The 16,471-nt window shown below is 34.0% G+C and overlaps 2 protein-coding genes and 1 long non-coding RNA gene across 3 annotated transcripts in view; all 3 read right to left on the minus strand.

Annotated features, from left to right (window-relative positions):
* Positions 1-63: 63 nt before the first annotated feature.
* On the minus strand, positions 64-4,610 carry LOC111479474 (probable prefoldin subunit 3). The gene is made up of 6 exons (XM_023124164.1): positions 4,359-4,610; positions 3,569-3,626; positions 2,356-2,433; positions 1,233-1,352; positions 1,021-1,122; positions 64-266 (listed from the first exon to the last, which is right to left on the minus strand). The coding sequence occupies exons 1-6, from the start codon at positions 4,517-4,519 to the stop codon at positions 186-188; spliced, it is 600 nt and encodes a 199-aa protein (XP_022979932.1). The 5' UTR covers positions 4,520-4,610; the 3' UTR covers positions 64-185.
* A 3,791-nt stretch (positions 4,611-8,401) lies between these two features.
* On the minus strand, positions 8,402-9,692 carry LOC111479472 (transcription factor bHLH147-like). Its single transcript, XM_023124161.1, has 2 exons — positions 9,564-9,692; positions 8,402-9,244 (listed from the first exon to the last, which is right to left on the minus strand). The coding sequence occupies exon 2, from the start codon at positions 9,097-9,099 to the stop codon at positions 8,458-8,460; it is 642 nt and encodes a 213-aa protein (XP_022979929.1). The 5' UTR covers positions 9,100-9,244; positions 9,564-9,692; the 3' UTR covers positions 8,402-8,457.
* Positions 9,693-13,156: 3,464 nt separating this feature from the next.
* LOC111479532 overlaps positions 13,157-16,471 on the minus strand; it is a 7,000-nt gene continuing 3,685 nt past the window's right edge. The window contains exon 5 of the long non-coding RNA XR_002717655.1: positions 13,157-13,286. This is a non-coding gene — a long non-coding RNA (uncharacterized LOC111479532). The remainder of the gene's footprint in view (positions 13,287-16,471) is intronic.

The following is a 16,471-nucleotide window of genomic DNA, read 5'->3' on the forward strand; positions in this document are numbered from 1 at the left end:
TTTTTTTTTTTTTTTTTTTTTTTTTTTTTTTTTTTTTTTTTTTTTTTTTTTTTTTTTTTTTTGACAATGACAACAAAAGGAAATTTTGAATGGCCTAAATTCAAAAGGTATGGGTCAGGATGGGACTGGCAATCAGGAAATGGATTCTTTGCCAACAATGAAATTTCGGAGGGTCGTGAGAGAACTTATGAGTCTTCTACACTGGCGCAAGCCAGCTGAATTCGGCGCTGATAAACGTCCCAGTTGTAAACCCGGGCTATTGTCACCTGTTACATGTTGTGCAGCAGCAGAATTGTAACAAACTAGAGATTGACTTAGCATGTCACTCTTTATTCAATGATGACCTATATAGCATGCACTTGAAAATTGTGTTCATTTTGAATTGTCCTAAAAATTAACAAAAGATTATGTATATTATAAATAAAATAATACTTGGAATGGCTAAATATTTGAGATTTTTTTAATATTCATGAGGGGTCATTAGACATACAGTTGAATTTGGGTCTAATAAGACGGTGAGTTTTAAATAGATATACATACTACCATGACCTATGAGACACAATATTGAAAAGTTTAGACACTAATTACATGCCGTTCATCTTTAGAAACCTTTTCGGATTGAAGGTTTGGAGATTGAACTTGCAAGTATAACCCATGAACTTGATATGAAAAATTTATCTTAAAATTATTTAGTACGGTTGGCTAGCAACAACAAAATGCTATGATTTGATACAACGTCGCTTAATGACTCAACGCTAATTCACTTCAGATAATATGGCATTCAAATCAGACAAGACTGAGATATTTGAATGTCTTCCTATTTCACATTCATTTCTAGCAAATTCCAACTATTTTGGCTGAATAGTTGTCCGCTAATGACTTCAAAACCTGCCTAGTTTAGAGTTTCTAAACAATGGGTTATGTTGCCTTATCTTTTAAAAGGAAGTTTCACGTTATTATGACTTTTTCAGCAGAAAATATTCACTCAACAAATAGTTCGAAACAGAAAGGGGTGCTTACCTGAGTTATTGTCACCTGGTCCCTCAGAAACTGTAGATCGGCAACAAGAACTTCTAAGCTTGCTTTAGCATTGTCTAGATTCTTCTGTAGGAGGGCTGTGGCCTACACCAGCGAATGTGAAGACAGCCATAACTAGTGTACTTTATTCCAAAATTGGATAAGGAATGGAAAAAAAATAATTGAAGGGAATTTTTTAAAGAAATATCTGTAACCTCTTCACATGAATAATCCAGCATGACATTTGCACCAAGCCACAGACAAACTGAGTCAGTTTCCTCAATACGAGCCCGGGAATATATGCCTTCAGAGATCTCAAAATCTGCTACAAGTGGCTGTGCATGATAGCTAAAGATAAGCAAATGGCTCAAGAAAAATCTAGTTCAAGCTGGTAAAAGTAGGGAAATCCCATAGCTCGAAGCTGCTCAGAACTTTAAAAGTAGAAGCTTATACTCCAAGAGAAAAAAAACAAAACCAAAGCCACCAGCTAGCTAAGGCTATTTGACAACAGCAAGTGATAGTCCTATACTTTTACTTTAGCAATTAATAATTGTCCAGTAAGCCCTAGCAGATTCTTATGTTTACAGCCTGTGATATTCTATTTTATCATCTTTAAGGATGCACATAAAGCATGAACAAATTGATAAAATTCAATAAGAGTTATCAAGAGTATAATAGATTCAAGTAACTTGTGCAACTAGCTTTTTTTTTTTTTTTTTCATTCCTTTCTTTTCATCTTTTATCAGCAGGCAATCATATGGGAATAGCACTCAAATAAAGTTGGCTTTTTCATTTAAAAATAAATAAATAAGAGGAAAAAGCAGAAACAGTAGTATAGGCAATGGGAGCGTGAGGAAATTGTTTACGAGTCCACACATCCCTATAAACCAAATGGTATAAAATTGGTAGTTGAAGTTCAAATGGCAATTAATGTTTTCAAGGCTTTAGGCATACAAAATTGCAGGAACTGATTGGAATTTGATTGCAAAGACAGAAAGATAAAAACAGGACCTCTTTTTGAAGGTGTAAGAAAATAGGATTACGGAAAATTAAAAAAACGAAGGCCTTTAAAGAGAATGTTTGAAATATGGGCTTTTAGGTCCGTTTGTGTAAACATTTATATAATGGTTTTCAGGCAATTATTTTTTAAAAAAAATAAGACGCAAGCACCTCAGTTCAGGAAAGCAAGCACCCATAAGAATTATTTTAAATTGCTGCATCAAAAATAAATTTCAATATGAGATAATATTATAATGCAATTCACTTGGTCAATTTGATAACCACATATCTCTAAGATGGTAAATAACCAAAGCTACCGTTGAAGACAAAAGGACGAACCTCACCAGTGGCTGCATCCTTCTTTGCTTGTAAAGTAGCAACTATATCCAAACACTTCTTTATGTCTGGAATCTTTGCCTGACAAAAATAGGATGGAAGGGTCACAAAAAAGGATGATAGTTGAGCCACGAGCAATATTTATGATTACACAAGACTAAGTAGCTACACATTCAATATTGCCTTCAACTATGAGAAAATAGTAAAAGGCACATAACTTCTTCATTAAATCAAACATATAATAGCTACACACACAAGGCAGGTACCTTAGCTTAGCCTTGTGCAAGCATTTTATCCTTTGTATTATAGGATAATTATAAGCCAAAGATCAAAAGAGAACTTGTAATTTCTCAAACTCCATCCTCTCTTTGTTCAGAATAATCTTGATATCTAATATCATCAATTGTTTAGCTTATACCCAGATTGTACTCAATAATTGGCTAAATTCGAGAAAATGCCCTTGAACTTTGAACTTCACTTCAATAATACCCTTGAACTTTAGCATTAGTACTTTTGACCTTTCAAAATTACCCTTACCATTAGTAGCTGAATGAAAAACGTTTATTATTCTTCTTTCCCCTCTCTTTGCAAATTCTTCTTCCATGCAACAAATGAAACTAGTACTAGAAGGCTTAAACGCTTTAGTTGTTAAGGCCAATATATAGCCAACATGAAACAAATGGAACTCCTCAACCTATGTCACTGATCAACTTCAAGGTTTGCTTCAAAATTAAGGGTTCTATTCATTTGGCTCCAAAAACCAAAATCGTGGGTTTCAAAAACTTCCCTCTCCCTCTTCCCTTCCAACCTCTTCATTTTCACTTTCAACTTCCCCCATGCAAAATCCTAACTTCACTAAAATTTCTGATCAAAACACCCAAATGATTTCCTTTTCAATTATCATAAAAAAGAACTCCCGAATTAAAATCCATATTCCCCAATCCTCAACCACCACTTCAAATCTCAATCTCAATTCTTCATTGTCTTCAATGGAGGTTGCTACAATTTGATTTCATTCCAGTAAGGAACATCTTCCATCGTTTTCTCAGAAGCACTTACCCAAATTTCATGTGTATTTTCTATAATTTAGCCTTTAGCAATATGAAAAAATAGTGACGACAATATTTGAAAACTTAAAAAAAAAAATATGAACATATACACGAAAAATCTGACAGCCAGTATCTAAATACTAAAAAAGAAAAAAATAAATAAAAACCTGTAGGTCCCTTTGTTGAGCAAGGAGCTTCATCTCAACTAACTTGTACTGCTGAAGTCTGCATGAAATATTTGCAGAGGATCATCAAAAAGAAAAACCGTACAAAAATGGGGGTAGAGAAATAAACATGAATATCTTCTCCCAGGGACCCAATTTTTTTAAAAATCATAGGAAAGAGTTGAATAAAACAGCATTCATTCACTAAAATCTACCAGCATTTTTTACGTCTTCAATATTAAATACCACTCTAAGCGAAGAGAGAATTCCAAGATTCACGTCAAGTGCGCAGTAACAAAAATCTAAGACCTAACTAAGCCATGTAAAGCTCTAGGATTATAGACTTACGATACGAAATCGAGAAGCTCAAAAACAGGGCTCTAAATCACGCAACTTGAATCCAAACCACATCAATAACAATGACACTCCATAAAAGTAAAACATCAATAATAATGAAACTCCAAAATCCTAACTTCACTAAGATTCTAGAAAGCTTAATACACTCTCAGCAACTAGATATAGGTAAAGCTCCATAAAAGTAAAGCTGCAATACCACAACTGATAGCGATAAACAAAAAATATCGAGTTCATTAACACATATATCAACTCCTCAATATCTTGATTGTAGCTTACAACTTAGAAAAGGACTTCAAAGTGACAGAAACACATCAACACGTGCCAGCAAATCACTACATGTGAGACTAAGCAAAACACAGATTCAAAAGCATCAACCTGATGCGAACAACGCCGCCATTTCCGGATTTGAATAAGTCGAAAAAGAACGAGAGAGTACCGCTCTTGGAGAAAAGCAAGGGCGGATTGAACATCGAGTTCTAATTGAGAGAGATAGGTACGAACGTCCTCCACAAACTGAGCTGCCGGAATTCCTCTTCTGTCAGTGACGACGACGGCGGCGGAAGAAGAAGAAGAAGAAGAAGACGACACTGAAGCCATTTCCGATCGGAAAAAACACCCCCGCCCCCCAAAGCCTCCACAAAATTAAAATCAAAGCATCCAGTAAATTGCTCTTTAATTTCAGGAAAATAAAATTCAACCCCACGCTTGCTGAAAATGATGTAAAGCAAAACGACGTCGTAAAACTACGTTTACAGGCATGGCAATATCCGGCCCAATATCTAAATGGACCAAAACTCTGGGCTTGGGCTGCCCGTACAAAGATTACTGGTTTTGGACTGAAGGCCCAAATGAATTGAGTTTTGGGCTTTATCCACGTTAGTTCATACGATCCAATGACTCGAATAACCTAGACTACCGAACTCAAACTATAATGGTTGGGTTGGGTTAATTTTTTTCTTTTTCTGATTCGGATGAGATTTAATTTTTTTAGAAACGAAAATTTTAGTTCCATTCACAAATTGAAACTTTTAAATTTGGTTAACCTAACTTACCCGAATCTACGGTTCACAACCCAGTCCAACCCTATTGATCCTATCCAATCCCACTAAAATATAAAGAGTTAGGTCGTGTTAGGTTAGATTGGAAACCCGATCACCAGCTTGACCATGTCAAAATTTTGAGCATTATTATATAAATGGTCTTTTTCACAATCCATTTAAAATTTTCAAATATAAAGTAGAAACCAACATTCATTGCATTTAATGAAGTTTAGAGGTTGAGAGGTCTTAGTCTCCAAAGGTTAACAACAAATTGGGAAATTTTAAATAAATAAATAAATAAATAAAACTTTATTAGTGATTACTTTTTTAGGTCAAATAAAAAATATTAAAATTTGAATAATAATAATAACAATTGAGAAAATTCAACCCTAATGGCTTCTAAAACCATTTATTTTTTAAGAAAATGAAAAATAATTACTTAATTTATTAAAAATAATAAATAAATAAATAACTAAACCAAATCCCACTTCAAACTAGTTTAGGTGGGTGGAGAATTTGTCTTTTTATTTTAAAATTTAATAATATAATTTATTGCATTAATGATGACTAGGCTATTTTTAAGTAGGTGACTCCTAGATTCCTCACCACATGTTATTTAATATTATCCTTTTGTATTTATTTATTTGGACTATTTATCTATGGAATCATTAAAATTTTTAATGAAAATTTTATTTTATTTTATTTTATTTAATACGTGCCTAGTGTCAAATTACTTTTAATTTTTTTATATTATCAAATTAATTTTTAAACTTTTCATTTTTTAACGAATATTTATGTCTTAGCTCTTCGGGTTTAATTAAGCCCATTTTCATGAGTTACGAGATACACTATGAAGTTTGACATGAAAACCCTAACCAATTAGACTCAATTACGTACATAAGGAAAATGTTTTCACACCCTTATAATGTTTTGTTTCTCTCTCCAACTTGTGAGAGATCTCACAATTCACTTTCTTGGGGACCCAACGTCCTCGTTGACGCATTTTTCGGTGTTTTTGATACAAACTATAACAGTCTGATGTCATCGCTAGCATATATTGTCTGTTTTAACCCGTTACGTATCATCGTTAGCCTCGCGATTTTAAAACGCGTCTATCAGGGAGAGTTTTAAATACCCTGATAATGATTTGTTTCCCATTCCAACTCACAAATACATCAAAAGAATACTCTTTTTAATTCGTTTGAATTTAAAAATGATTAACCAAATTATATCAAACTTTTTCATGATTAAAAAGCAATATTGCTTATAAAGGCACAAAGATAAACAATTAAAGGATGAAGTTTCTTAAACTTTATACCTACCTTACTATACAAGCATATTTCATTTACCCTAAATAAAGTAAAAAGGTTAAAATATTATTAAGATTTTTTACTATCTAATTTATATATTTATAAGAAAAATTACGGTTTTTATTTTTTAAATTTGAGATCGGTAATATTTTGATTTTTAAATTTTTAAACTCGATATTTTAGCTCATAATTTTTTTAATTTTTATAGAATTTTAGTTCATAACACCAATTTAACGTCATTAAATATATGTTTAAAATATCATTTTGATAAAAAAAAAAAAATTGAACTCGTTAAATTTTAATCCATATATTTTAGTTTTTAGTCTTTTGGAGTTGGTTATCCAAATTGATTAAATAATAACTATTTACATACAAAAATATATTATACGAAAAAAAATCAATAAATAATAAAAAAAATGGAAATATTGATAATAAATCAGTAACATGAACATAATTTAACCTTAATTTTAATTTAGGGAAATAATATTTTTGTAAATAAAAATAAAAAAAATAAATAAGATGTCGGCTCTTGGAGGATTTTGGCTTTATTGGGGTGGCCTCACATGGTGGCAACTCTTATGGAGAAAAAAGAAACACAAATAAATATATTTTAAAAAATATTATAAATTGGAAAGTGGGGGCAGTTTGCTTACGTGGCAAAATGCCTGGAGATAGATGGGTCCCACATGTTGTCCTGTGCCTTGACATGTCACATGCTGCTTCATCATTATATATATATTTAAAACAAAATTAAAATTAAAATTGTTAATTAAAAACTTTTACCATTTTAAACAAAGAAAGGATCCAAAAGAAGTGTAATTACACAAAAGGGCCCCATTTTTATTGTATTTATACAAGTTTCCATTCCCAAATAGTGAGAGCGACTACCATGGGCAAGGGCAAGGGCAAGGGCAAGCGTCCGTCCGTGTGCTCTCTATTTTCGCTTTGCTGCCTAATCCATCCGATAGCGAGGTCACGGACAACTACTTTTCATCTCACGTCGACTTTGATTATAATTAAAAAATGATGTCGGCACAATCGTTTACTATTGAGCAAACTCTTTTGACAAGGTCGTGTAACTATCATATAATATGTTATCATATCTTCACATACTCCATGTGAAGCTTCCTCGTAAGAAACTAATATTTACTTGTCCGTATGTCATCTTACCACGATTGTCATAGTTTCCTTTGGTTTACTATTTGTTCTTGGCATCCAGTACTCGTGTGTGTGATTTCTAAGGTTTCAAAAGTAATTAAGGATTTGATTGTTAGATGATCCGCAAACAAAATTTAATAACACAGTGAAAATAGAATTGTAATATTTCATGTTTAAAACGGGTTCGATGTTATACCTTGTATTAAATTTTTTTTATCTTTTTAAATATAATTATGTAATTTAAAATTTGAATCTAAAAAGAATTTTAAAACATTTAGACAAAAAAAAAAAAAAAAAAAAAATCTATGAAATACATATTGTTGGGCTTAATGATCCAAAAAACACAACACATGAAATTATTGCCCATTTCCATTGTCATTTATCATACACTTTTAAAGTAGAATAAATGAACCTTTTGCCACAAAAACTAATGGATTCAACAGCTTCTCTCATCCAATTATATGAGCCTTCTTGATCTTAAAATACTTGTTTGTAAAAGAAAAGAAAAGAAAAGAAAAAGAGCATAATCAATCAACCTTTTATACCTTTTTTACATGTGAAATGCTAAAAATTTCTAAATTTGAATTGGAGGTTATTACTTTACCCATCACTTTAATTTCTTAACCATGTGCTCCATTTGAAATTTTAGAGAATCCATGGATTTAACATTATTGTGCTCTTGGCCGTTAATGGAAAGGGGGGGCAGCAGAAGGAAGTCTAATTTTGCAAACGAAAAAGAGCTTACGAGAATAAACTCATGATTTGATCAATGGAACTTCTTCATAAGGAATCTAAACATAACAGATCGACATGAACATGATCTGAATTTACTTTTATGAAGATTCACAAACTAGAATCGTAAAATTATAGCAAGAAATCGATGATATATATATGTATGTATGACATGAAATTACTTGCGGAGGAGAGGGAGTAGAGAGAGAAATCTTTTTTTTTTTTTTTTTTTTTTTAACCTGGCAAGAAAGCTGAGAGAAAGTGCGCGGGCATGATGTGCAAAAGAGTGTGTTTATCAGGTAGAAGGTGGGGAGATGGAAGAATCCATACCAGAAGAAGAAGAAGAAGAGCTTGAAACCAAGTTGACTATGGCGCTCATGACTCGGATCTGCATTTCCAGAGCGGGTATGTAATCGGTTACTTCATCCAGAATCACCGGCAGCGGTTGCTTTCTGCAGCCGGGAACCAGCCGGCCGAGAAGCCGAGCTTTACTCTGTAAAGTTGGTAATCCCTTCCCTCTCAACCGGAAAACGCTAACTCTCGGCTTCTTCGTTCTGCTGTTTCCAGTCGCATGAGCCTTCTGCCGGTTGTGCTTTCGAAACTTGAGCTTGAGACGGTTCGTCAAGATTGCTCTGCTCCACCTACTTCTTCCTTTCGCCGTCATGGCCAGAACTGTATCAGACGCCTCCCGCACAGCTCGGCCGCGGCGCGGAGTCTCGTTTGGTGCCGACTCGGAAGAACTGATCCTGACCTGACTCAAGGCGCGCAACAGCTTCGAAGAGTAAACTTGATGCTGAGCTTGTGATTTCCACTGGATGTGATCCTGACCTTGACGATCATTTTCCCTCGCCACTTTCTTCTTCTTCTTCTTCTTTCTGGACGAATCACGCGATCGCTCAGAACTCGCCACAGGATTTAGAATCATTGACGACGCCATTAAAAACCAAACACCGATCCAAATTCAAGATACTCTCACTGCCGGAACTAACAGAACCTTTTTCCAAAACGATTCCACAACAAATTCTCCTCTCCGAATACTGCAAGGACTGCCTTCCTCACCTCACAGATCAAATCAAATCCTCCTTGAAGAGAAACGAAAAAGCCAAACACGTAAATTCACCGATTCAAGAATACAAAACATAAGGAGAACAGCTCAATTCCGCTTCATTGAAAACAGCAATCAATCAAACACAAACTCCACACAACCAATCAACGAAAACAAGAATAAACAAACAACCAGAGAAAAACCAAGAGCGGCGCAAAAATCAATCAAATAAAATCAAACACCATCAGCGTAAAACCGAACAGAGTAAGCAGTAAATGAACCGAAAACAATCAAAATGAAGCGCAAAACAAATAGAACAGTAATAGAAAACGGCAAGAATCCGAGAAAATTGATACCTTTCACGGCGAGACAAGGAAGAAATGAATCGGAATTTCAAAGAAGAGCGGTGGCAGAGAGAGAGAAAGGAAGTGAGGAAAACGGAACGGAGCCGAAGTGGGGAGAGAAAGCGGGAACGGTGAGAAGAGAGGTTATAAAGGGAATTAAAAAAGATAAGATTTTTCCTTCCAATAATAATAATAATAAATAAAACTCACAATTGCATTTGCTTTTTAAAAAATTTAATTTCACTGTTTTTTCTTTTTATTTTTCACTTCACATCCATCCCACAACTTTGACTTGACTTTTGGCGGTTTGGCCCATGTGGCTGCCCGAGCTGGTGAAAAACTTTTCAGCCACTACGCCCGGGCTTGAACGTGGCCTCATGCCCCACCGCTGCCACATCCCCCACCCATCAAACTTCCACTTTAGACATTATTTTCTTTTTCTATAAAAAAATAAAATAAAATAAAATTTACACTAAATTACAAATTTAAAAGTTTATATTTGTTACATCCAACCGACGATGAAGGTCTGGAAAAATTTTAAATATCACATGGATTACTCAATTTTTTATTTTCTACAAAATAATAATAATATGCCAAATTTTTCTAACAAATCAACACAACATGAAATTTAATCTATTTATACCAAAAAAAATCACTAATTCATAAGTTCCAAAATAATCTATTTAATACAACAAACACTGGGGTTGAAAAGAATATCAATAATCTAGCTTCAAAATTATCCAAGGCAAGCAGATGCTACTATCTATTTCAATGTACACTTTCTTCGTCTATTTTGAATGGAAAATATTGAAATTTATTTAACACAATCTTAACGAATGCCCTTAATTATAATTCAGCTCGTTAAAACCCTAATTTCTGCTACATTAGTTTATCGGATAAAAAATTTGAGTAAAAGAGAAAAATGTAATATTCAAATTAACTCTATTCTAACCTAATTAATAATGAATTTAAACACTAAACTTTTTCGTGACTTGCTCAGCTTAATATAATTCTATCATTCGCGAATACAAATACTAACTTTCAAAATATGAAAAATACAACAGAATCATAAAGCCAAGTCTTCTCTTAAAAAAAAAAAAGCCAAAAGAATTAGAATATGAAGAAAAAAAGAAGTGGGTATTCCATACCCAATGCCATATCTTTTAAGACACGTTTAGATAGGTAACTAAATGAAAATAGAGTGCTGGGTGATGTGACACTCAATAATCTGTCAAGATTAGGCAGAGGGAGGGGAAAAAAATAGAATGCTGGGAGTTTTCAAACACAAAATTTCATCACCCATAAATAATAGAGGTTTAATCATTGAAAAAAATGATCCCACTAGGCAGAATTAAAGCCATAAAAAGTGGGATTTTCTTTTTAAAATGTAAATTAGTGTATTCTTCATCGAAACGAAAAGAATTAGATTCTTAAAGGATCAAATAATTATGTTATATTATCGTTAAATATCAAACATAACTAAAACTTTTAAATGCAGAAGCATTAAGAGTCTATTTAAAGTGACTTTTTCTTATACTTAAAAAGTCATTTCAAACTGACTCTAAAACTAAACACGATCGGTCGATCAAATGTTGGAATCTAGCTTAATAATTCATTCAACTAAAGCCAATTAATCTAAAATCTAGAGTGATTTCCAAGCCTATCTGTTTGTAAATTTTTGCTCCCCTAAAAAGGGGCTATGGAAGGTAGGAGAGTGGGTGTGCCGGCAAGAGGTAGGGGGAAGGAATCACACCACTAATTGAGCAAACAATGCAACCAAGAGATGAGATAAGAAAAGAAAAAGAAAAGAGGGTGCTATTGCATAATGTTTTGTCTTTCAAATAGTTTAATTCCGTGCAATGATTATTGGTGGTGGAGGTGGTAATCAAATATATATATATAAAAATAAATAAATAAAGTAAAAGGGGGATGCATGTGCAATGTGGGTCGTTCGTCTAATTTTTTTTTCAGCCTTCGTCTCGTATTTGTTGGTGTTTTGGAGTTTTCCTACTTTAAGAGATGTAGACAGGTATGCTCCATATTTCCTGGCTTCCCTTCAAAGCCAAGCGTCCATATTGTCACATCTTCCAGTGTCTGACTCTAATACTATTTGTAATAGCTCAAGTCTAAAGCTAGCAGATATTGTCATATTTAGATTTTTACTTTCGGGTTCACTCTCATTTGTTATGGAGATTTCCACACCTTTATAAAGAAGGTTTCGTCCTCCTCCGCAACTAAAAAATTCACTAGTGTTTTAATTAGGAAGAGAGGTCGGGGGCTTTGTGTGTGTGCATTAGGTAGAATAGAATAGAAACAGCCAAATATCAGTTGTATTGTTCTGGTCAACTCAATTTGTTGATATTTCTAATTGCTACCCCATCTATCATCATTTCAAAATAATGATAAAGAATTTGGATCTTTCCTACGTTGGGTGGTAACTGCTGGGATCAAAGAAACTTGGGAACAGAAAGTCCGAGATTAGAAATGTTGGGAATGAGTTGACGGCTTCCATTGCATACTGGAATGAGTTTCAAATGTTTGGACATTAAGAGAACGTAGAAATAAGAAAAGTGTTTATATAATTTGCATTATTCCCAAAGGCTGAACTTGAAATAATTTTTTAATGGGTGAAAACTGTTATTAGCTTATTAAAAAAAAGTATTTTTTTGAAATTTGGGAAGAAATTCAAGTATTTTCTTAGAAAAGATGAAAACTACCGTAAAAAATGGTAAGAAAATAAGGCCAGTTTTAAAAAATCATAAATAAAAAACTAGGGTCTAGTTGGTTAACGGTTTTGTTTTTTAATTTTAGGCTCATTTCCTCTCAAATTTTACGCTATAATTTTCCATAAAAGAAACACCGGAATTCTTAGCCAAATTTTTTAATTTAGTGAAAAGATCATGGGTTTATAAGGGAGGAATACTATCTTCATTGGTATGGGGCCTTTCGGGAGAAACCCAAAGCAAAACCATGAGAACTTATGCTCAAAGTGGACAATAGCATACCATTGTGGAGAGTCGTGATTCCTAACATGATATCAAAGTCATGCCCTAAACTTAGTCATGTCAATAGAATCCTCACATATCGAATAAAGAATTGTGAGCCTCGAAGGTGTAATCAAAAGTGACTAAAGTGTCGAACAAAGGGTGTATTTTGTTCGAGGGCTCTAGAGAAAGGAGTCGAGCTTCGATTAAGGGGAGGCTATTCGAGAGCTCCATAAGCCTCAGAGGAGGCTTATAGTGTACTTTGTTTGAGGGGAGGATTGTTGAGAATTATTGAAAGTGAGTCTCACATTAGTTAATTTAGTGGAAGATCATGAGTTTATAAATGAGAAATACTATCAGACCTTGTAGGGGAAGCCTAAAACAAAGTCACGAGAGTCGTGATTTCTAACCAAAACTAGATAATAAAATGAGAAATTTTCAAAAACAAAAGGGATGAATAAAGGGGTCTAAATACCTCTACTCACTTGGAAGTGCTAATTTCTGTGGACTCGTACATTGTATACAAAATGCCTCCAAAACATTTTGTTTTTGGGGGAATGACAAAGTTATATGTGTTCATGGCCAATCCTCAATCCCTAAAGTCTCCACAAAATTAAATATTTCACTTGTTCTAAGGATGGCGAAATGAGAAGACTGTAGAAATAAAACTGATACAAAATAAATCGAAGTACCTTGAAAGATGAAGAGGCATTATGATGTGCCACAGAGCCTGCCTCCCTTGGTTGAAACACTACAAAAGCAGCAGCGAAAGGCAACATGAAATACATTAATCAGTTACGACCATTCAACGGTTGGATGATGAAAGAAAGTCTCACATCGACTAATTTAGAGAATGATCGTGGGTTTGTAAGTAAAGGAATACATCTCCATTGGTATGAGACCTTTTGGAGAAGCCCAAAACAAAGCCATGAGAGCTTATGCTCAAAGTAGACAATATCATATATCATTGTGGAGAGTCGTGATTTCTAACATGGTATTAGAGCTATGCCCTAAATTTAGTCGTGCCAATAGATTGGTGAATCCTCAAATGTCGAACAAAGGACTCCAAAAAATAAAAGGAGTCGAGCATCGATTAAGGGGAAGAGTACTTTGTTTGAGGGGAGGTGTTGGATGATGAAAGAAAGTCCCACATCGACTAATTTAGGGAATGATCGTGGGTTTATAAGTAAATGAATATATCTCCATTGGTAAGAGGCCATTTGGGGAAGCCCAAAACAAAGCCATGGGAGCTTATGCTCAAAGTAGAAAATATCATACCATTGTGGAGAGTCGTGATTTCTAACATCTACCCTGAGAATAATCAAATGTGAATCTAAACAAAGTTTTCAGTGTGATGGTTCAGTAGTTGTAAAGAAAAGAAACATTGGACAATGAATTGTAAATCAAATACTTATTAAGAATATCATAGACCTGAATTGCCATAACATGGATAAAAACTTGTAAAAAACAAACACCTTCAAATATCACTCTTACAGTCTCATGTGCAGGGGGGGGTACTTAGTGCTATGAATGACCATAAATTTCTCAGTACTTGATGACCCAAGATGTCCAAAGAAGACTGTAGATAAAGGTAGGTAGAACCTGATGAGGTCCATTAAATAACTTTGTTCAATCAGTTTAAGCAAAATCTAAGCAGTGGAAAAAATGTGAAAATTCTTCAACAAACCAACTTAAATCCTGTAAAGGAAGATAACGGATTCTATAGGATGGAAATCTTATCTATTCCAGTATGAGAACTTTCTGCTAATCCTTAATTCAATCAGTTATTCGAAGTGCCAGAAGGCAGCCACGGGAACAAATATAGTTTCATACAGTCAAAGAGTTACTTTTCAATAACATTCATACTGCTTAATTGGTAACTATTGAAATGAGCACAGATACAACCAACCTAGATTATCATAATAACGAGTGTGAAAAACTCATATCTGTCCAGATAATTTGACTTGAGGTGGTTTTTTTTTTTTTTTTTCAAATAAATTAGAACCTTTAGGATATATAAATTGTGAGATCTCACATCGATTGGAGAGGGGAACGAGTGTTAGCGAGGACGCTGGACTATGAAGGGGGTGGATTGTGAGATCTCACATTGGTTGGAGAGATGAACGAAACATTCTTTATGGAAACCTCTCCCTAGCAGACGCGTTTTAAAAATCTTGAGGGGAAGCTTGAAAGAGAAAGCCCAAAGAAGACAATATCTACTAGTGGTGGGCTTGAGCTGTTACAAATGATATCAAAACCAGACACCGGGCGATGTGTCAGCGAGGCTGTTGAGTCCCGAAAGGGGGTGGATACCAGACGGTGTGCCAGTGAGGACATTGCGCCCCAAAGGGTGGTGGATTGTGAGATCACACATCGATTGGAGAGAGGAACGAATGACAGCGAGGACACTGGGTCCGAAAGGGGGTAGATTGTGAGATCTTACATTGATTGAAGAGAAGAACGAGGGCTAGCGAGACCACTGGGCCCCAAAGGAAGGTGAATTATAAGATTCCACATTAATTGGAGATGGGAACGAAGTATTCTTTATAGGAGTAGAAACCTCTCCCTAGCAGACAGAAAACTCAATAGTATCTCCTTTACTTGTAATGTAGTTATTTAAATGTATCTTATTCAAACTGGATCCCTGTTGAAATGCAAAAGGAAACAAAGTATTCACTATTTGAGGGATTCCCTCTTGCACAATAGAACCCACGCATTTTATGTCCTAGTTTCTAAAAGTCTTCTTCTTCTGCACGCATTTCAGTACTGCCTAGTCGGTGGGTTTCTTTCATCAATTCATTTATGCAAAGTACAATAGGCATCTAGCTTTCAAGGTGTTCACTTTTCCATTCGCAACTTTTGTGGATTACACCAAATCATCCAACTTCAATGATAAAGTAAATCGCTTCCCAAACTTTCCCAATTGAATATTATCAAAATAACAAGGCCAATCAACTTGATTAACCTCACCTAATTCACCACAGGGATTGAACAGTCAAATTTTAAGTGTTTTAGTCTAAGAAGCATGAGTGCTCTAGTTTGGCTAGTGTATCTGTGTCTAATACATGTGGGACACTTGGACACTAAGGTTGGCTACACATGGGACACTTATTAACACAATAAATATGTGTTAAATACTAGCTGTACAAAAGCAATATGCGTCCAATTCAACATTTGTCAAGAATACTAAACAAACACGTAATAATACGACTAAAATAATAAATTTTAAGAGAGAGATGCATTAAACTCATTTTTAACTTATAAATGCAAAACCTTCTATATATTAAAAAAATTAACATTTTAATAAATGCATTCTTGTCCTATTCAATATGACCGTGTCATGTCATATGCTTGTCTTATACTAGCATCCATACTTTTTAGATTTTAGACGTCTCAAAAATAATTTAGATTCCAACATCAAATTCGTATAATGTTTTAACAACCATCTTATACCAACCCAAATAGATCTTCAGATTGAGTTTATTGGATTATGAGTTTTTTAAAATTAAGTTATTCAACAAAGCAAACTGGTGTGGCCTATTTGGTTGGAGCACAATTCTCGTACATAAAGAACAAGACACTCAAACTTTTCTCACGTCTACTTGGCTCTAAATTGTGTAAATTTAGATCCCTTTTTGTAACTATAGTTTCATTAATCTTATGACCAATTGGAAGTGTTTTTGTAATCCAATGGATAGGATTTCCATTTTGTAAATTTCATGTCTCTTTCTTTCTCGTCAAAATAATAGCAAATATAATAACAAGTAAATGTCCTTTTTACTTATGATAAAATTACACACAAATGCAACCATCTTAATTTCAATTCATCATAATTCCTATCGGACATTTTAATCTTCAACAACAACAACAAAAAAAAAAAAAAAAAAAAAAAAAAAAAAAAAAAAAAAAAAAAAAAAAAAAAAAAAAAAAAAAAAA

Source organism: Cucurbita maxima, unplaced genomic scaffold, assembly GCF_002738345.1.
Source record: "Cucurbita maxima cultivar Rimu unplaced genomic scaffold, Cmax_1.0 Cma_Scf00005, whole genome shotgun sequence".
In the NCBI taxonomy this organism is placed as follows: domain Eukaryota; kingdom Viridiplantae; phylum Streptophyta; class Magnoliopsida; order Cucurbitales; family Cucurbitaceae; genus Cucurbita; species Cucurbita maxima.

Coding starts and splice junctions, on each gene's coding strand:
- LOC111479474 (XM_023124164.1), bottom strand. CDS start 4,519: ATGGCTTCAGTGTCGTCTTCTTCTTCTTCTTCTTCTTCCGCCGCCGTC. Junction 1,353..2,355: donor AGGATGCAGCCACTGGTGAG/GTTCGTCCTTTT, acceptor TATCATGCACAG/CCACTTGTAGCAGATTTTGA. Junction 1,123..1,232: donor TGGATTATTCATGTGAAGAG/GTTACAGATATT, acceptor TCGCTGGTGTAG/GCCACAGCCCTCCTACAGAA.
- LOC111479472 (XM_023124161.1), bottom strand. CDS start 9,099: ATGGCGTCGTCAATGATTCTAAATCCTGTGGCGAGTTCTGAGCGATCG.